At 40.5% G+C, this 22,568-nt stretch overlaps 1 protein-coding gene across 8 annotated transcripts in view; it reads left to right on the top strand.

The window, feature by feature from the left end:
* Positions 1-22,568, top strand: part of Pde1c (phosphodiesterase 1C) — a 446,341-nt gene that overhangs the window by 367,800 nt on the left and 55,973 nt on the right. For all 8 annotated transcript variants that reach the window (XM_029534988.1, XM_021191845.2, XM_029534984.1 and 5 more), the window contains 4 exons: positions 2,811-2,931; positions 5,481-5,656; positions 15,465-15,686; positions 19,434-19,511. In XM_029534988.1, the coding sequence (XP_029390848.1) occupies positions 2,811-2,931; positions 5,481-5,656; positions 15,465-15,686; positions 19,434-19,511 (597 nt within the window). The remainder of the gene's footprint in view (positions 1-2,810; positions 2,932-5,480; positions 5,657-15,464; positions 15,687-19,433; positions 19,512-22,568) is intronic.

Raw genomic sequence — 22,568 nt, 5'->3', positions numbered from 1 at the left:
CTTCTGTCTGCACTCAGGACTGTCCTCCTTCCAACGGGGATGCTTTAAAGTGGTTTTGGTTTCGTCACTCCTTTTATTCCATAAGAAAGAAAGAAAGAAAGAAAGAAAGAAAGAAAGAAAGAAAGAAAGAAAGAAAGAAAGAAAGAAAGAGGGAAGGGAGGAAGGAAGGGAGGAAGGAAGGAAGGAAGGAAGGAAGGAAGGAAGGAAGGAAGGAAGGAAGGAAGGAAGGAAGGTAGGAAAGGGAAAGAAAAGAAAAAAGAAAAGAAGAAAAGAATCACTAAAATACATGCATTACCAAAACTCTCGGCTGTGTCACACGTAAAGTAAAAGGCATGAGTGAACTCTATTCATCACACACACAGAAATCACTTTAATAAGGAATTACTGATTTTTCTACTTATACATTTTGAGAACAGAGATGAACAGAGATAGGATCTCGTGTGCTCTAGGCTAGGCATAAAAAGGTCATTTAGCTCAATGTAACCTTGATCCCAGGTTGACTGCAAGGACTGTGCCTTCCTGACCTTCCTGTCTTTGGATCCCAGGTGCTAAGAATGAACATGTATGCCACCATGCCTGGCCTCTGCTTTAACTTTGTGATCATTCACTGTTTTATTTGTTTCATCATGATATGTCTTGAGTTCCTGTTAGGTACTGGGCGCTACTAAGATTATAATGGATGCTATAAGGTAAAAATAAAACAAAACAAGAATCTAATTATACATGGTAGTTACTTTCAAAGATATTATTAAACCAGTATTAGACAGAGGGTGAGATGCTAGGAAAACAAAATGTTTAGAGCATTATGGTTGTTAAGGTTGAATTCTTAAAATTATACAATGGAATACAAAGACAGTATATGAGCCTTTAGACAGAGGTGGTCCACATAGAATTAGTAAGGAGTCATATTTGAGCTATATCTGAAGAAGTATTCAAGCAGTGTCTAGGTAGGTTGTAATAGATATTAGTGCATGTTGGCAGTGGCTTAGTGGTGGATAAAATGACACTGCAGATGCGAGATGTAGAAAGCAGAGAAATTAAAGCTGCTTAACATGGTCAGTGAATTCTCTGTAGCTCCAGTATGGCGGGGGGTGGGTGGGTAGGGAATTTGATATACAATGAGACATTATAGAGAGAATCAGGCAAGGATTTTCCATTGTGCCAAGAATAGCACATCCATATACTTCCCTGCAGGAAACAGGGCCATATCCAAAGAATTCTGTGTATCATCAAATACTGAAGTTTGAACTCACAATTAAATTGTAGTGAACTGCAAAACAAATTTTATTAACAGTGTTACTGGATCAGATGAACCGTTCTTCCTTTGTGGGTTACATTGCAGGATGCTTGCTATCCTGCTCTGCTGAGCGTCACCAGCACCAGTAGCACTATCTCCTTAGTAACTGTGAAAACTACATAGTCATTTCTGCATTTCCAAATACCCATTCAGAGGAGTGGGCAGTGTCCCCCTTGGTTGGTATTTAATTTCCTTCCTTACATGTGGCTGTGATGAGTTAGTGCCAGTGTGTTTATTTTCACTCAGTGAGTCATAAATACTCATCTAGTTTTCTCTTTTTGGTGTGCGTGTGTGTGTGTGTGTGTGTGTGTGTGTGTGTGTGTGTGTGTGTGTGTGATGTTATTAAGATAATCACTATATGCCAGCTTTTACTACCTCCTCAGTAAAAGGTATCATTTCCTTAATGACCCTAACCCAGGTTTTAGCCCTTTCCTTCTCACTCTTCCCATCTCCTTCTGCTTCCTCTATCTCAAGTCCGCATCTTGCAGTCCATCTTCTGTCTTCTCTCACTTCTGCTTTGCTTCTGGAGCCTCCTGTAGAATCCCTCTCAAGCCACCCAGCTGGTTGTGCTGTGCCATGTGTACCCTCTGGTAACCAGGTTACAACAACTCTGCTTCTCCATTTCTTTTCTTCTGCTTGAGCTGCTGAAATTACTACCAACAAGACTTTCCTGCCTCAGCCTTTCCTACCCACTGCTTCTCCATGTCTCTTGTTGCATGAACCATATCAAAGGAACCTTGAATATGTCATCACAAAGATGCACAGATTTCTTTGGGCCAGCCCAGTACTCCTCCGATTGTAAACCCCAGGATCTTCCTTCCCTAAACTATGGATAACTAGCCTCCCCAACCCTCTTCACCCATCCCTGACCCCCAAATCCAAAGCATTCTTTACACCTAGTTATTCCTCAGACAACTCTTGCATGCTTTCCCACCTCGGAATCTCCCTCTACCCAGAGTGAATAGCCCCATCTCTCTCGCTACCCATCCTTCAGCACTCAGCTCAAACACCACCATCTCCGCACAACTGTTCACTGGTCTCTATGGGAGCAAAATGTCTCCTCTCTGTTCTCTTTTTCTTTCATAGGAGCCTTCTTCTGGGTTTCTCCTTTGGCCCTGCAGAAATTCTAGGGGTCATTTTTGTGCCCACTAAATCTTACCTAGAAATTCCCTGAGGGCTGCTCAGTTGAATTATTCATCTTCAGCCTTTTACAAAACACATCACAGTGCTTATTACATAGCAGGTGTTAAATTGTATTTTTAAGCATTAAATTGAATCACTTATTGAAAAGTCCTGAGGAAATTATATAGGGGAAATGAAACTGACTCATGGCATCAGTAAGAATGAGACCAACTAGCTCTTGGCAGATTTGGAACTCCAATGTAGATGTGGTGTTTTGTTTGCATGGTTGGGTTTTTGTTTGTTTAAGGAAAGACTAATTGATTTCTAGTGGAAAAACTGGGCTGGTCCCTGTTAGCAGGTTGTTATCTGAATCATTGCTACTTCTCTGTAGGTTTTATTGACTTCATTGTGGAGCCCACCTTCACTGTGCTCACGGACATGACTGAGAAGATTGTGAGTCCATTAATTGACGAAAGCTCCCAGACTGGTGGGACAGGCCAGAGGCGATCAAGGTCAGTGGGGAAAGTTTGAAACCTGGTGACAATGGAAATCTCTTGTTAGGGGTATGTGCAGTATCACAATGAGCTGTTCCTCTTTTACTTCTTACAGGGGGACATGTCTATCTCCTTTTCTTTCATAGGATTTGAGATGATGCTATCTTTTTTCTCTAGGCTGACCCATAACAGGTCATGCAAAGTCAGAGCAGAATGCCCCTAGTCTCGGAAATCTTTGTTTCCAAGCAGCACTGATGATTATACTTCTTCTGTGCACAGTCAGCCCTTGTTCCTGATCATGTAGATGATCATGCTTTGGATCAGATTTCTTACAAGAAATGAGGCTGACTATCATCTCTAAGTTTAGAAAAGAAAGTGGAATACAGATTGTAAAAATATATAACATCTCAAATTTAAGTGTTTTCTAGTGTCATGGGTCATAGCATAAAGCATAAGGCTATCAGAGTAAAACAGTAGAGATCATGCTATACAGCCTGTTGTCAGGCTTAAAATCCTGACTCCATTGCTTATTAACTTGTGTAGGCCCTGACAAGTCAGCTCAGTGCCCTAGTTTCATTCCCTGTATCTATGATAAAATATTGACAAAATCAACTCTAATGGAAGGTTTATTCATTGTATAATTCCTGGTTACAGTCTTGCATTGTGGGAAAGTCAGGGCAGGAACTTGATGCAGCAGGTCACATCCATATTCAAGACCAAAGAGAATCAATGGATGTATATTTACTCCAGTTGACTTTTTCTTTTTATACAATCCAGGACCCAAGCCTATGGAAGTCCCAAAGTGGGCTTCATCTTTCCACATCAATTAATACAATGAAAATAATCCCACATACATGCCCACAAACAAGCAAACTGATGAACATGACCTAGATAATTCCTTGTTCAGACTCTTTTCCCAGTTGGTAGAACACACTGCACATCATTATTAGTGATCCAAATAGGATCGTAAACTGGCCCCTGCAGAAAATTGTAATTTTCTGTATAGAATGTGGAGGACAAAGTGGGTGTAGAATGCCAGACAACTAAATAAGACATAAAGTAATAAATTTCACAATTGTAATGAAGAGAAGAACTAGCCACATTAAACATCACTTGTAAGAGATGCTGAGAATTTTGGATGCTGCTGCTTGTAGGTGTCTCTGGTGAGAGTTATTTGATAACATGGTTTGTACCTATGTCAGGCAGCCAGAGGGTTCCTCTCACTTGTCAATTTCTCTAATAAAGGGAGAAAAGAACATACACTGGATTTCTGTATTGACTTTTCAAGGTTGTATTACTACAGCCCTGCAGGTGCCAACCTGTAAATGCATTGGAAAGGAGGAGGACAGAAAGAATTTTTAATATTCCTGATTTTAGTCTATTCACACTAGTAACATCCATGCAAATAGGACAGACCTTCAGCAACAAAGTGTGTCTATTACTGTAATAGTCCAACACCTAAATTTATTACATATCTTTGTATGGTTTGTGTGGAGATGTTTACCATTAATTAATAAAAGACTTGCCTTTATGGATGCTTAATGTATAAAATTTCACTTTGTAACAATTATTTAGTTGCTAGATAAGCAATTAAACTAACTAAGGATGCTAAAACTGAGGACAGAAACCCCTGATAACATACTTTCTTAGCTCTTCAAGCACTGGCTAAAATGAATGTCAGTAAGTTTTTGGTATCATTCACTGGATCACTTAGGAATATTCACTACTTCATCAGAAGTCTACTACTCTCTTGATATTTCCAATATGCCCCATGTTTAAAGCACAAAGTAGAATTCATTTAAAATTAGATCCTTGGCAAGGTCTGGTCATCTGCCATTCCTAAGAAGCACAGGAGACTCATCACTTTTTATGAGCTTAGGGAATTGAGATTAGAGGAATTCTAAAGGCCAATGAAATGACTCAGTAGGTAAGGGACACGTCATCAGACTTGATGGTCCAAGTTTGATCCCCAGAACCCACATGATCAAAGAAGATACTTCCTGGATATTGTCCTCTGACTTCCACATGTATGCCCTGGTATGTGCAGATAGATAGATAGATAGATAGATAGATAGATAGATAGATAGATAGATAGAATGTAATAGCCATAACATGAGAGGGATCTTGAGTCCAGAAGAGGGGTAAACTCAAGAACAAATATTGGTTTGCCAACTAACTACGAATAATGGTCAGTGTGATAGATTAATTCATCCTGAAGCAAATAGAACTCCAAGTTTAAATTTTTTTTCATTTCAAAAAACAAAGCAGATCAAGTAAATGCTAGTAGATCCTAGTTACCAGAAAAAGGAATGACCATGCAGCATAGAAGGAAGTAGGGAATACTGTGACACATGAACATGCAGTGCTGTGGTTTTTTCCTGCTAAAGCTCTGAATTTCATATTCATATTATATGTGAACCAGAATCTCCACAAACCCCAGGACCAGAGAGTTTCATGATGACAGCTCAGCAAATCCTACTCAGCATTCTGTGGCCTCTCTCACTGCTTGCATGCTGCAGATGCTGACACTAACACTCATGTTTGGTATGATTTCTTTTGTTCCCCAGTTTGAACAGCATCAACTCATCAGATGCAAAGCGATCCGGTGTCAAGAGTTCTGGGTCAGAAGGAAGTGCTCCCATCAACAATTCTGTCATTCCTGTTGACTATAAGAGTTTTAAAGCCACTTGGACCGAGGTGGTACAGATCAATCGGGAGCGGTGGCGAGCCAAGGTACCGAAAGGTAATGTGCTCTTCAGGAAGAATCCTCTACAATTATCCAGGCAAACTCAGTGCTCACTTGCAAAACGAGTGGCTGCCTTCTATGATTTATGGGCCTTTTAAGCATGGCACGTTGCTCCAAGGACTGGGTTCTGAGTGCTGAATACTCCCATGTGATGATTCTTATTCTCTTAAATGCTGAGTGCGTGGCAGGATGTGCCTGGCCTCCAAGCCAATTCTCCCTTTCTGTAACACACCTAATCCTTCTAGTGTGGGTTCTACAGTGTCTTAGTCAGGGTTCCTATTCCTGCACAAACATCATGACCAAGAAGCAAGTTGGGGAGGAAAGGGTTTATTTGGCTTACATTTCCATACTGCTGTTGATCACCAAAGTATGCAGGGCTGGAACTCAAGCGGGTCAGGGAGCAGGAGCTGATGCAGAAGCCATGGAGGGATGTTCTTTACTGGCTTGCNTCCCCTGGCTTGCTCAGTCCACTCTCTTATAGAACCCAAGACTNCCAGCCCAGAGATGGCACCACCCACAAGGGNNCCTCCCCCCTTGATCACTAATTGAGAAAATGCCTTACAGCTGGATCTCATGAAGGCACTTCCCCAACTGAAGCTCCTTTCTCTGTGATAACTCCAGCTGTGTCAAGTTGACACAAAGCTATCCAGTACATACAGGGACTGGGGTCAGTACTTCTTGGTCTCTGCTAAGCTACCTTGTTTTACTTTTCATGTCAGCTGCCACAGCTGTAAAGCCTTTCTGCCGTCTACCTTGGTAAAGCCTGGTCAATAGCTATTGTCTGCTGTGTTATGGTATGAGACGCCTTAGTCTTCTTCCAGCAACTTCCTGTCGTATGGATGGTTTTCCTCTACTCATTCCCAGCCATGGAACTGACTGATGTGGTTTTTGTTTTGTTCTGTTTTGTTTTGTTTTGTTTTTGTTCCTGTTATTGTTTTGGTTGGATTTGGAGGAGGTGATAATTACTTGTAAGTAAACTGAAGTTTCCTAAAGCAAATCTCATCAAAGTTCAGGTCAGAAGGCTGTGACTCTTGCTATTATGCACAGAAAAATACAAAATGTCATGCCTTGGGGGTTTTAGTTCATATATTCACAAGTTTGCTTTTATCATTGACCATGACTGGCACATACAACATGAAGTTTAGGTGGAGAGGCACATGTATATAGGTAACACAAGCCTGAATAACATGAATCTATGATGGCAGATCTCAGGAAGACTCAAAGGTGTGAATTGGTTCTTGATGTTCAGGGATGGGGTGATGGTAGGAGACTTTGTAGAGGTAAGCTTTCAATAGCAGCCAGTGTCTCCTGTCACCTGTTGTGTGTCATCCACTGTCTAGATTCTGTGCCTAGTGCCAAAGGCTATTGTGGCTATGCTTATCCTCTGTGTCCATATGAAGGGGCACTTATGTTAGAGTCTGATACAATGGATGAGTAAGAATGAAGACCTTGTATGTATCAACATCCCTGAGCCCCAAACCCTCAGAGCAGCCAAGATTCTTGAGGCTTTGTCCTCAAACAACACCTGCACAGTTCCTCTGTCTGTGTCAGCACATGTGGAAAGAAGGTAGGGTGGTAAATGCTTTGGGATATATTCTGTGGCTTCAACAAAGTATTTGATACTCACTAATTATACAAAGAATTAAGAACAGTGTTGGTATCAACCCTGCTTGCTTCATGGCAGATGGCGTTACATGAAGAGTCAGAGCCGGTGTGCAAATTTAAATCCCTAGTCTCATAATCCCACTAACATCATTGTGGAGTCCCTACCCTCGAGATCTGGCCTAGTCGTCGTTACATCACAGAGCTCCTATTCCAATCAACCTTTAAAAATTTAAGGGTTGAGGTTTTGATGAATGAAAGCTAGAGGACAACTCTAAGTCCTAGCATTAGAGTTGTGGATTCTGCCATCCCCACACTGGATAGATAGAAGCATCCAGCAGCTGGACTATTTCAAAGGCTAGACACTGACTTGCCATCAAAAATTCTGAAAAAAATAATTCAGGTAAGACAAGGAGTTTAAATTTATAGTGTTCTTGGGGCATAACTAGATCATTATCTTCTGGGGACAGATGTTATACCCTGAGCTATGGAGGGAACCAACACCTGTTCTATATTTTAATTGTAAGCACTGAGGATCTATTCAAAAGCTTCAAGCAATTTAGATCCTCTGTGGTGGCAGGCTACTGCACCATCAGAAGAACATTCTCCCATGATTATTACACCTGAACATCTAATTTCTGACAACACACAATTTAAGGAGGTCATTCAAAATCATTTGTTTGCAATTATCTTGGTTACTGAAATTACCTTCTGAACTAATCACCTGGGGAAACATTAGCTGGCTTTTTTTCCCCAAAGAATAACTGGTCCTTTCAAAAGGACAAATAAACACCCCATCATTTTATAATGCACTAGCTTTGCAGGTAGAGATACAGAAACTATTTTAAGCAGCAGGAAAGGACTTATCCCTTAACCCTGTTTGAGACTTTGGGAAGACATCCAGTAGGTAGAATTTGAAGGACACTGGGATTTACTTGAGGATATTAGAAATAGGAACCGGAGGGATAAAGAAGATACCCACATAATAATACACTTATAAAGGAAATCTTCATGGTGGTATGTGTTTTTAATCTCAGTGATGGGGAGCAGAGACTGCTCACTTGGGCTCACTGCCCATCTAGCCTAGCCCACATGAAGATCTGTATGTAGGTCAGTGAGAGACCCTGTCTTGGGGTGGAGGTATTACATGAGGAAAACACACACGTACATACATACAGAGAGAGAGAGAGAGAGAGAGAGAGAGAGAGAGAGAGAGAGAGAGAGAGAGAGAGAGAGAGAGAGAGAGAGAGAGAGAGAAAATAAAGAAGAAACTATACACATGAAAGAAACAGGAGCACGGTGCAGCCCCTAGGTTATAGATATTTAGGGGCATGTAGCTTAGCTCTGGGAGCCATATTTAGTTAGCAGAGAAATGGAGAAATGGAGAACGGAATCCCGACTTCCATGGTTTCATCCTGGCAGGTGCTTTGAGACTCCCTTCTGGACATGGTCATTCAAAATAACATCTCAGAGTTAGTACAAAAACTGAAGAATGTATGGAGAGCACTAAGGAGCAAATCTGACCTAGTTAGTGTTTGGTAAGAGGGAGCTGCTATTTACATACATTACAGAGGAGGATCGGCCATGTGCAGCAGGGTTAATACACTGGCTGGGACAGTGTCAACTCAACTCAGCTCGCACTTTAATCCCTGAGCTGTGCTGTTCATAGTGAAGAATTATGGTTTGCAGTTACATTGGTAGTGGTCAGTCTGAGTAAATGATCCCCGACTGTTTCCCTTATTGACTTTAAAAAAAAAAAATACCGAAGGACTGTTTTTGAGACAAGCTACCTTCCATAGACCTTTTAACATGTGTTGTTAGGAAATGGGATAGAGTTTAGGTGATGTTATCCAACCTGAATTACCAAGTTATGTAGACCAGAATACTCATTAGTTATGAAAGAGTTAATGGTTTGAATAATCTTCTGAGCCAAGTATCATTTCTACCCTAAAACTTACAGGTATAACAGTTGATCAATATAGTTTGTATTTATTAATTTCTATCTAATGTTTAATACTTTTACATATTTATTTTCTACTAGTGAAATATGTTTAGTCCACAAATGCTGGACTATTTAAAATATCTATGTAGAAGAGAATAAAATCATTCAAACCCATCCAAATGTCAGTACCTCTTGCTGATGCTCTGAACCAATCTAGTTTTGCTCAGTTGTGTATACACTTAGTAAACTTCCCCACACACACAAATAAATATTAGAATGAAATGTCATTTACATTTTACTGTTTTTTCCCATCTTTGGTCACTTTATCCTGATGCTGGATATTCAGATGTAATTCTGTCTGGAATACAATCATTGAGCTACTCCTTCATTGCTGAGTGTTACGGTTCCAGGTCATTGCTGCATATAATGTTGTTGTAAATATGAAAAGTTAAAAAAAAAATTCCACGGGATTCTTCTGTCAAGAGAGACTAGAACTTTAAAATCTTTTGAAACCAAATTCCTCTCTGACTTTTTCTTAAAACTAAATTTTCTCTCTCAGATGCAAGAAGAGTGAAACTCTATTTCTCGCCATTAGGATATCCACATTCTTATTGTTGTCATCATAATATTTAGGAAATATTAAGGAATCAAAATATTAAGGAAAATATTTTAGTTGTAAAGTATCCTGAACTTTCTACCCAGTCACAGTCTGTCAGGTTTCATAGGTTTTACTGAGTCAATATTATACCAGCTACATCTACCCTCGCACAAACTTGCTTTAAGTTGCTGTATTGGACAGTGAGTCTCAATAAACATAATAACAAATCACATATAATATATAGTATGAGAATCTCTGTACTTGTTGAGAAATTTACTTTTGCTTGCTTGTCAGCACTTGGCTTTTGTTGACTACTATGATGTTCCTAGCTTGGATTAGAAGAACTATGTTGTTTCCCATCCAGCTTAGCTTTGCACATTTTTTTTTAATTTTTAGATTTTCTTTTGTACATGAGTGTTTTGTCTGTATATATGTATATGCACCACGTGTATGCCTGGTGCCCTCAAAGATCAGAAGAAAGGGTCAGGTGCCTTCAAACTGGAGTTAGGGTTAGTTATAGAACAATACATGTGAGAGAAGCAAGTGCTTTCAACTCCTGAGCCAACTTTCCAGCCCAATACATTATTTTTAAACATTTGTTTTCATTTTTATCTTTAACATTTATTTCTTTTTTAAAAATAAGCTATGCACATTTATTATGTATCATTGACACATTGTCCTCAATTTTAGACTTTTAATATTGATTGAAATTTCCTATCTGCTAGTATACTTAGGGATCTGCTATAAGAACACCTTATGAACTCTTAGGCATGCCCTTAGTGTCCTCCTTATTTCTGTATGGAGTGTGATAGACAGTTAATATACATACTTATATTGGCAGGTTAGATTCCTATCTCTTAACTCATTTCATATTACCATCCTCTCTCCTCCATCTCTTTCTCTCCTGTTTAAGGCAGCAGTTCAGAATAAATTAAGGGAGAAGTAGCCTAGTGGAATTTCCACTAATAAATTTATAGGATTATTACTTTGGCATGTTGAAGCAAGATGAATAAAGACACAAGTACAGTTTTATGACTGTGTAGACATCCAATGTGAGAAATCCCAGATCATAAGTGAGAAGTACACTTTACAGATCCTAAGGGCTCTGCCATACCCTAACTCTTCAGCTGCTTTTCATTGGTTACTTTCTTAATGAGTCACATCAACCAATGACTGGCCCAACTTGTGACCCATCCCATGGGACAGAGCCAACCCTTGACACTATTAATGATACTCTGTTATGCTTAGAAACATGAGCCTAGAATAAATGTCCTCTGAGAGGATTCATCCAGCAGCTGATGAAACCAGATGCAGAGACCTACAGCCAAACATTAGGCAGAACTCAGGAGTCTTGTAGAAGAGTAGAAGGAAGGATCAAGGGAGCCAGAGGGATCAAGGACACCGCAAGAAGACCTACAGAGTCAACTAACCTTGGTCCATGGGGGTTCACAGAGACTGAACCACCAGCCAAAGAGTATGCATGGGCTGGACCTTGGACCTCACATATATGTAGCAGATGTGCAGTTTGGTCTTCATGTGAGCCCCTGAACAATTGGAGCAGGGGCTTTCTTTGACTCTGTTACCACCATTTGGATCCCTTTCCCCTAGCTGGGCTGCCTTGTCTGACCTCAATGGGAGAGGGTGTATCTAGTACTGGATGGATTGGTACCCATGGGGGGGGGGGGCTTCCTTCTCAAAGAATAAGGGAAAGGGGGAATAAGGGAGGGAGTGTGTGAGGCAGGGACTCAGAGGGAAGAGCGAGGAGGCTGTGGTTGGGATGTAATGTGAATAAATAAATTAATTAAGGAAAAAGGAAAAGAAAACAGAGCATAAAGTTTACAGACTGCTAGTCACTAAACCTTGGAATGATGCTAAGGTGTCCAGATCTAAGATCCAATAAATAACTTCCCTGTATCCATGCCACCACTGGAACATGTGGGTCTGTGAAGATTATCAGTGTCTCCCCAACTTCCTCACCATAGAATGATAGTATCTATACTAATAAATTCACCCTAAGACTATAAAGGAGTCTGATTGCAGATGGAAAGAAACCAACCTCGTGTGGATGTCATTTTAGTCTTACATGTGTTTGCAAGAGTCTTGCTATCTTTAGTGGTATCTCTGTGTACTCTATAGTTGATGTCACTCACACAAGCCCCAGGCAGAAGGTGGTTAGACAAGCCAAAGAGCATTGCGGAATCTTGGCTAGAATTTACTAGAAGATCATTGCAGAGAAGGGACTCGCGCTGTAGACCAGTGAGAGTTGATCATGATGTAATAAGAGCTACCATTTGTTAACTTAAAATAACTTTTGCATGTCAGCTGCACTTGAGCAAAAACAGATTTGCCTCCCAAATGCCTTCTCTCCTTCTCAGTTGTTTTTCTACATCTGTGGAAAATTGGTCTGACTCAGTTGTCAGATGAATATTTCTTTCTAAGATAATATTTTATGGTCTTCCATAGTAAACTACAATTAAACAGCTTCAGATTTTATTTAAATGATTTTCAGCTTGGAGATATTTTGAGTGTTGGAAGTTTTCCATGCATTCTGTAATGAGTCTGTGAAGGTAGCCATAACTAATCTTCTCTGACAGTGCATTCTAAATATGAATGACTCTGCCTCTCCTTGTTTGTGTTTCCTTCTGTCTTTTTTTTTTTTACAAGTTATCTTTTAAATACAACACAATAAAATATAATATGATAAAATAAAAGCTATCACCTTGGGGGTAGACAAGACAAGCAGAAGGAGAAGAGCCCAAGAGAAGGCACAAGCATCAGAGACATGCCTGTTCTCACATTCAGGAGTCCCATGAAAACACTAAACTGTAAGCCATACTTATTGACACAGAGAACCTGTGGCAGGCCTGTACAAGTGTGTGCTGCCTTGGTCCCTGTGCGTTTGTATGAGCTTTGCTCATGTTGGTTTGGAGTCCCTTGTTTCCTTGGTGTCCTCCATCCCCTCTGGCTCGGACACTCTTTCTGCTTCCCCTCCAGCTTCGTTCTCTGAGCCCCAAGAGAAGGGGTTTGATGGAGACCTTCCATTTAGGGATGAGTGTTCCAAGGTCTCTCACTCTCTGCATAAGACCTGGCTGTGGGTCTCTATTGTTCCCATCCGCTGGAGGAGGAAGCTTCTCTAATGAGGCAAAGCTGTGTTCTATGAGCATAGTAAAAAAGAAAAACAGTCATCATTTTATTTGCCTTTATTTTAAGTTAAGGAAGCTAATGCCTGTCTATAATTCCTTTTAGAATAGGACCCGAGAGTCTCTATGCATTGGTGTTTCACCAGTCTAAGGTGCTGGGTTACACTGGTAGTTCATGTAACTCGTATGCATGAATGATATCTTGCAGCTTCATCAAGCTTCAAGAGCACATGATGTGTGCTATACACCATGCCAAGCAACGATAAACATGTCATGTGACCCTCTCCTCAAAGCACTTAAAGATACAAGGAAGCCTTCATAAATGTCCTAGGAGCCCCATCTGCTTGGCAACCTACTGGGAATGTCAACCTACCATCTTTTAAAGGGCATTTTTTTTCACATTTTAGTTTAGGTTTCTGTGGAAGTCAGAAGATGTTATTATCCTGCATATGAATATGACACTTATGTGTACAGAGATGTTTTTATATCCTCTCACTGTAAATTGTAAATGCATCTTGTTGAGGAGAAGAATGTCATAATACACTGAATGACAAATACTTAGACTTTACATCAGAGCTTCTTAGCACATGCTGTGTGCCAAAAATAAAGATTTGAGATATCCTATCCTATCCTATCCGATCCGATCCGATCCGATCCAATCTGATCCTTCTCCTTCTTTTAGAATCTGATTTACTTTGTTTGAGATGAGGCCAGGTCAGAAAAAATGAGTGAGTTAGCAAATGGATTGGCAGATCAATGAAAAGATATATAAAAATCTCATGATATGTCAGAGATAATGCCCACGATAAACATGTGCAAGGACCTGCAAAGTAAAAATAAAACCAGGCATTGTGAACATCCACAGAATACATGTCATAGAGCTGAGTGAACCCAACCTGGGCCCGACCAAGACACAGAGTACTTTAGCAGCTAACACAAAGCGAAATATCAGACACACAGTCTCTCTGGTGTCCATTAGATTAAAGCAATCATCCTGTATGAAAACAACTCAGTGAACAACACTTACTCAACAGGAACACAGGGAGACCCTGGTAAGGAGAGGTGAGAAGCTTTTCACTCATCTAGAGAAACTCGCAGGAATGCTTTTCACAAAGGAGCCTAAAGATGTCAGGAGTGTCTTTAGCATGAGCTCCGTGGGGTGAGTCCCTAGCACTTACAGGGTATTTGGCTATGTAAGGGGTCTTTCATAAATGTTTTTCTCTTCAGTTGAGACCCACCATTTGCCCTCCAGCTTCCATTATCTGATCTTCGCCTGTCCTTGGTTATTTGAACATTTTATCTGTGATTAACTCCTTGTCAAATCTCCTTTGGGGGGCCAGTTCAACATCTAGAAACATAACGACCATGTTCCTCTCACACCCTTCATGCTGTCTAGTTTCTTGGATGGATGCTGCAGTTTTTTCAGATTATTCTTTGCTCTGCTTCTCATCACTCAGCTCTTGATCAAATGCTATCTTCCCAAGAAAGCCTTCTTCACCCTTTTGTCTAAAGCCACCTCGTGCCCTGTGCTATGAACCATCCTGTCCTATTGTTTGGTGTTCAGTTCTTGCAATAAACTTTGAAAATCCAAAATTATCTCAGCCATTTTTTTTACTTAATTATAATATTCTTTGTGCTTCTGCCATGCTGTCGCCATATCCCAGTATAAAAAATTGTTCCTCACAATATAGCTACTCATTAAATATCAGCTGAGGAAACAAGCCAATCTTTTCATAAATACTTGACCTATGTACTTATACTGTATTTTCATTAAACCAAGAGTCAATCAGTAACATCAGAGATAATATAGATGCTCAGTAAAAGGGAGGACCCAGAGTGAGTACATGGCCATACTGAAGGCCACCTCTCTTCCCGAGGACAGTTAAGTACCTCGGGCTGGGGGCTTGCTTTTAGCTTTCTGAGGTTTGACCCACCCCTTCTAGTTCTAACTTCACTAACTGGCTTGAGTTTGGACTCTTCTAGTAATGGTTGTTTTCCCCAACTTTTTCTTAGTTAGTTGTCAAGGTTTCTGCTGTAAGTGTTAAGTAACCCTCATAAGATGCTGTATTTTATTTTATTTATTTTATCACTATGGCTGAGGAGAGTCTGAGCATGTCTCTCATTCTTCATTAAAATATGGCCATAAAATAGGATCACAGGCAGTTTTTAAGGATGAGCAGGAATAACCTTTGAAAACTGCTGACCATAGTTCATGACATGAGAATACACTCACTAGAGGTTATCAGTAGTAAGAACAGCAGTGTTCGTGCCATCACTCCCATTATGTTCTCCAGTCCCCTCCTCTAATTCAGTGTTTTTGGAAGTACCCTATCTTATTGCTATCCTAAATACACATATAAATCTGACTTGAAATAACCAAGAATATATCCAACACTCTCAGTAAAGGCCTTAGGTCCTCTCAGTGTACCTGTTCCCATGGACATTGCTCTTTATTATTTTTCCAAAATGGAAGTTTTCCTAATGGTAGATCTCTCTTTCTCTGTCTCTTTGCTGTGGGTGCAGAAGAGAAAGCCAAGAAAGAAGCTGAAGAAAAGGCTCGCCTGGCTGCTGAGGAAAAGCAAAAGGAAATGGAAGCCAAAAGCCAAGATGAACAAGGCCCTACCAGCAAAGGCGAGAAAAAGACATCAGGAGAAGCAAAAGGCCAAGCCAACGGAACGCGCAAGGGTGATAACCCTCGCGGGAAGAACTCCAAAGGCGACAAGGCAGGCGACAAGCAGCAGAATGGTGAGGAGGGGCTGCTTGCAAAAGGCTCTCTTTGGGGTGATAATGATATGACAAACAGAAACTGGTGTCACCTTCCCTCTGGTGGCAGCCGGCATGGCTCCCTTTCCTTCAGAGATACAGTCAGGATCCCATCCTATGACCACCCACTTAGCTCTACTTTCTAAAACAGTATACATCTTTCTGGCCCTTTCCTGATGCCCTGAAGACTCTCACATGTGATGCAAATTCCAATTAACTAGCCCAGCACAACTTGGATTCTTATACTCGTTGCCAAACCACCCAAATAAATATTCCATCCCTTTAACCAGGCCAGGCTCCAGTGTGCAGGAGCCCTAGTTCCAAACTATGTATCTGTATATTGACATAGGCTTAAGCACACACATTAGGTGATCACTCAGTCTGGTTTGCTGTAGATGAAGACTTCCTGGGATACAGATTTTCAGTTCTAAATTCAGAATGGTCCAGGTAAACTGAGGGCAATGAGACACTATCATCAGACAATTGGTGAGGTGAGTTCTTATATTTCATGAAGTCAATACTTATTAACAACTTGTGTCAACTTCTATATTAGGTCTGGAGGATTTAGGAGTGGAAAGACTATGGGAAGTCTGTGTTGCTATGGGGATAGAGTCACCCTCAAATGTAATTCTAAAGGAACATGTATGTGATGAAGAGATGAGGGAGAGCAGAGTAGCAGATACAATGCCCAAGAGTCCTACATAAAGGAAGACATTGTTGTTGGTAGCTGAGGTAGTGGGATGAGGCGAGTGGCTGATGTATTTTGGAAGGAGGTGGATTCTGGCTTTTAAGAGAAAGGCTTCACAGCCAGACAGATTAAGATAATGTGAAGGCATAGAATCAGCCCCCCTTGCCTACAGATGGGCAGGATGTTTACCTCCTGCAGGTTGCAAATGCCAGGCTGTAACTATATAACTATAAAACAAGACACCTTTGCAAACAGATCTAGACTCAAGTCAATAACTGTCAATTTATTCTTCTTTTAGACCTTAGACTACATAACCATTTAATCTCTGTATAAAATAAATATCAAACCTGTTCAGAGCCTTGGGCACTCATGAGATTTCAGTGATCATGGTAGTCAAGACACTGAGAGAGACTGCCTTAAAACACTAGGTTGATGGTACCTGAGGAACACCCAAGGTTGAGCTCTAGCCTCCACAGGTATGCACACATATGTGCATCCACTCCCCTACATGTATATACACATATACACAGGTACACATGCAAATTCTAACATTGTAAACCTAGTTCCATGTTACAGATAGAAAAACTGAGACTCAGAACTGAAAAGCAACCATTAAATAGAGATCCTTAGCTTCTGGGAATCCCTATTTTCTGTTTCATAACCAGCTTTTCCTATCTGCCAAGCCCAGTGCCGTTAGGAAGAAGGGATCAGAGGACTGCAGAGCTCTGTCTGCTATCCAGGTGACAGGGATGCTACATGCTTTCTGTCATGGGCCAGGTGGTAAATCCTTTGGACCTCACAGCCCATGTATTTCTATCCCAGCTATTCACCAGCTGAGGAGAGTTCATGCATATGTGAGGTTGTGGTCCGCTAGGACTTTATTTCTAGAAATTGGAGTTTAAACATGATACAATATTCATGTCAAATGCTTATTTTGAATCAGCCTTTTGTAGATATAAAAGTCATTCTTAGTGTGTTCATACAAAACTGGACAGTGGCACCATGCCAGCTCCATGATATAACTGATGACAGGAGCCAATGAATACAAACAAAATGAATACAATCAACCCTCCCCAACATGTCAATCCTTACTCCTATCAACAGGCATTCAACACTATTAAAACTTGGAGAGAGGACAGGACATTAATTCACACTTAATACTTGAGGGAAAACTTAAAAGACACAAATGAGAACCCCGAGCCTTGCTTGGTGTCATAGCCATGTTGTAAAGTATGAGGCAGTCTACCATTCTCCTTTAAAATTAAATTTGGAATGAGAAGTGTAGAAAGGAATCAATTTAGAGCCATAAGAATGGCAGAGGGTAGTTGGGGACATGGATGCAGCAGCCTAATTAAGATGATTTAGAGCTGCTTAGACAGTGCCTTCATCCTGTTTGTAGAGTACCAGCTCACATCTGCCACTGTTCCATGTACAGCCCATGGGGCGTCACCTAATGGGTACTGTTCCAGGAATGTTAGCAAACAGGCATGAGCTACTTTCTGTTCTATGTAAACCACAAAAGTACTTTCTAGGTTAGGGCTGAAGGATATTGGTTAGAAATCCCCCGCCCTTGGTGATTAAAGGAGTTGATAAGCCTCAGTTTCCTCTGATGCAACTTCTCTGAGCTTCCTCAGTCCAGCTAAGTGAGGGTGTGCACTGCTTGCACGTTACCTCCACAGACATCTGCTGCAGAGACAGCTAAAGCTCTGGCTTAGAACAACATGGCAGCCCCCACACTAGGAGTGCGAAACTTCACATGGGGAAGATGGACTGTAGACAACTGCCAGAGACACTCAGTCCATTTCTAATGTTCTTAAACAGGGAAAGGAACTCTAAAGGAACTTTTTGGTTCCCTGGGGTTCAGAAGACACTAATCATGTCCTCCAGCTAAATTGACCCTGGAAGGATCCTAAACACACCTTCTTAATCCTTCCAGCTAATCTGTTTCTATTTCAGTATCAAGAGTTAAACCTTACAAGTTAGCTCTAACAGGTGGACAACCAGATTGTCCCCTAACTTGCTGACTCATGGTTAGGAAGAATACAGTTCTACTTAAATTTCTATTTAAAGTCTTAGATTCATACATATGACCGTAAAGCTATTTTTCTAAATGAGAGATTTTGACTTTACGGATTGCCAGAAGGTCATGAGCATTATTCTTTGATTATAAATACTTTTATGTCTATGCCCTAACAGCCATGTTTTAACACATTTCTAAAATGTCTATAAATACCTACTTCTTTGGATGCTCTTAAAACCATCTTGTTTTCTCTAGTTCCCTCATCAATGCATTATATAAATTCTTCACATATGTTTGCTCACATTGGTAAGAGTAGTATTTTTAATTTTTGGAAATGATATTTTGTCAGCTTCGTTAATTAGAATAGCACATATAGAATCTGCTTAAAATAGTGAGCACAGTCTTTAAGCAATACAAGACACTGAATATTTACATAGCTCAGGTACATCTGTCCATCTACCTATATATAAAGTAGACATTATTGGAGCTGGAGAGATGGCTCAGCAGTTAAGAGAACTGACTGCTCATCTAGAGGTCCTAAGATCAATTTCCAACAACCATCTGTAATAGGATCTGATGCCTTCTTGTGGTATGTCTGAAGACAGTTACAACATACTCATATACAATAAAATAAAAGTAGAGATCATTATCCCTATTCTGCAGATAAAAACTAAAACTATAAAAACTATAGCTATTAGTTAATATAATTAACTAGCTGTTAATTAGAACTTTCATGTATTCCAGGTTTTTCTTCACTTCACAGCCTAACAACAAAACCAAATTGTGTTTCTTAGAAAAACACCACTGACTTAAGTACCAGTCTGTTTGAGTGGATACTTAAATTTTAATTTCTAACTATAGTTCAATTTCCAGAATCAATCACGTGATCGCAAATGATACTGATACTAGGGTGTGTGGTCCCTTATCCTCTGTGCTGTACCATGTCTTGTCCCGGCAGGATGTTAAGTTTTCCTACCTCCCCAGCTGCACATATTCAGTTTGTCATGCTTATTGCTTTCAGGTGACTTGAAAGACAGTAAAAATAAGGCAGACAAGAAGGATCACTCCAACACCGGAAATGAGTCAAAGAAAACAGATGGTAAGAGTGTCATTCTCGCCACTTTTCCATTGAGTGTGCAACTCCTGTAAACTTGTTAGCATTGTGCATGAGGGAAGCAGTGCTGTCAATTGCTCCTCACATTCTGCCCAGATGAGACCTCATTGCATTTAAAGTGCCCTATCATCTCTCCATAGTTAGTCACAAATTCCCACTATATCTCTTCCTCTCTGGCAATACTTTCTCATCACAAACACCCTCTGTTATGCCTCCACCTGACATTCTTTATTGCAAACTTCATAAAAACTTCGTTCTAGACTTGCTGATTGTTGTTCAGTAAACTAATACACATTGTTAATATATGAGCTTGGGACCATTGATGGTGTAATTAGAGGATGAAATGTAAAGGGGACAGGTTTTTGTAACCTGGCTAGCTCCCAAATAATTGACACAGCCTGATAATTATATTAACAGGCTGCAAGTTTAATCTGAGCAGGTTCTGAGCTATTTTAATCCTCTAAGATATTCACCTCCCAGCCACAGGCCCCGAGTTACTTGCATTCAGTCTCTCCTTGGCTTGTTTTTCTGTAGTCATCTGTCCTCATGCAGAACTTCCTTGGTGACCCTTCTCATGCCTGAACTCATAGTCTCCTTCTTCCTCCACCTGCCTTGTGGCCCTTCTTCTCCTGAGCCCTTACCTGCCTCGTGGCCAACTCCTTCTTCCTTGATCCCTCCCTCTGACTCCTGGCTGGGATAAGAAGTTCAGCCTTTCTATCTCCTCTGCCCAATCATTGCCTGTTCAGGTTTTATTAACCAATCAGAGAAAAGTGGGGAGCATTCTTTACACCAATTTGATACAGGAGATTCTTCAATATCCATGACAATGCTCGTGGTCTGACAATAACTGTGTACAAGCCATTTCATCAGTGAGCCTCATGTCACATGGGCCTGTGATGTGAGGTATTTCATGGGTACAGCTTTAACTTTACATAAACAACTTTCCACTCATCTAAAGGCTGAGAGTTGCATTGACATGGCCTTTCCTCCTTGGATCTATCTATTAGATGGAGTCATCTAGTTACACAAACGTCATTGTTTCCCTTGTAACCCAGACTCCTTCCTGGTCACCCTTCCATTCATGAACATGATATTCAGATAACGTTAGCTTCTAGTAAATAGTTTTTGTCAAGGGTGTCATATTTTTCCATGCACTTTGTCTTCCTGATGACATCCTATTTGACGAAAGGCTGTTCTTTGAAGAACAAATGCTGGGAGATCAAATCGAGGAATAAGAGGACATTTGAATGCAACAGTAAATAGTTAGGAGTGGATTTGACGAAAACACTTTGTGTGCTTATGCAAAATTCTCAAACAATAAATAAAAGAATACTTTAAAGAGAAAGAAGTTCAAGGTCACCGTTGGGTTTAGGACTCACCTGGCACTACATGAGACACATTCTCATAAAGTAAATGGAGACTGGAGTGGTAGCTAAGTAGTTAAGACCACTTGTTGTTTTTTTGGAGGACCAGGGTTTAATTTCTGGCATCCACATGATAGCTCACAACCATATGCAATTCCAGCTTCAGGGATAAGACACACTCCTATGGCATCTTCAGGTACTGCATGCATGTGACAGACCTATATGCTGGCAAAACAACCATACACATAAAATAATAAAATTAAAATAAAAGTTGAGGAATGTGTCAACCCCTTTTAGTGTAGCAACAATGACAACTGTCTTTACTTTCACATGTGAAGTTTGTTATTAAACTGCTCCTTTTAAAAGCAAGTGTCTTATCATATAATATCTAGGGAACTCACACCTGGAATTTCTCACCAACTTGTTCATGAAACCAGAAACCACTTGATTCCTCCTTCAATAATTGTGACTAAGAAGTGAATTATGCAGGAATAAAATGCAATTTAAAATGAGGACCTCTCAGCTATACTCTCTATGAGAAAGCGTGCGCAAATGCCAGAGCCTCTTTGTCAGATGTCATGAAACAGAGTCAAGCAGTCCACCCCAGAAATACTCTGTGGAAGAACAGTGTCTCCTGCAAACACAGCACTCAGTCCTGCATTTAACAACTTACCATACTCCTCACCTGAGTCCTACAGCATAAGTCCCAGAATCAAATCAAGCCTCTAATTTTTAATATGGGAGCTTGAACTTCATAGATATGTATCATCTTCATCATCGTCGTCATCATCATCATCAACACCATCATCACCATCACCATCACCATCACCATCACAACCACCATCACCATCACCATCACCATCACCACTACCATCACCATCACCATCACCATCACCATCACCATCACCATCACCATCACCATCACCACCATCATCATTCCTGAAGATCAACACCAAGGGCCTGTCTATTCTAGCCAAGAATTCTAACAATGGGCTACCTCCCAATCCTCATAGTTGTACTTAAAACCGAGATGATGCCATTACATGTGCATTATGGCTTAAATTTAATCATCTTCAGAAAGCCTTCTTATTTTTAACCATGTCCTTAAACTTAATTATTCCCAAGGATTTAAAATAATTAAATTGATTGGCACAGTGATTAATTTGATCTGATGTCACAATGAACTGGTTGCAGTAAAGAATGATAAGCCCTGCCCTCTGTCCCTGGCATCCAACTATAACACCAACCTACAAGTGCCTCCAAAGGGACTCAGTATGCCGTGTGCTTGCTAGCTTGTAGGAAGACAGGCTGAGTAACTGTGTTTTGTGTCTTTTGTCACTAATTTGGAATCAGCAAGACTGAGAGCATTGAGCTTGGGAGAATGGATGCTATTTTCGTTCAAAATCCTTACCAGGTCTAAAGCCACTTCTTGGTAGGATGAAGTGGGAAAGAATTTGATGATTTTCACTTACACTTTCCTCTTGGTCACTAGAACACTCTATTTAGAGAATCAATGGAGAGGAAATATATAGACCAGTGCCTAGGTCGACTTAAAATATGGAAATAAAATTAGAACTACTAAGCCGGGCGGTGGTGGCACACGCCTTTAATCCCAGCACTCGGGAGGCAGAGGCAGGCGGATTTCTGAGTTCGAGGCCAGCCTGGTCTACAAAGTGAG

This window comes from Mus pahari, chromosome 2 (assembly GCF_900095145.1).
Source record: "Mus pahari chromosome 2, PAHARI_EIJ_v1.1, whole genome shotgun sequence".
Lineage (NCBI taxonomy): Eukaryota > Metazoa > Chordata > Mammalia > Rodentia > Muridae > Mus > Mus pahari.
Note: the sequence above shows the minus strand (reverse complement) of the source record. Positions and strands in the feature narration are given on the sequence as shown.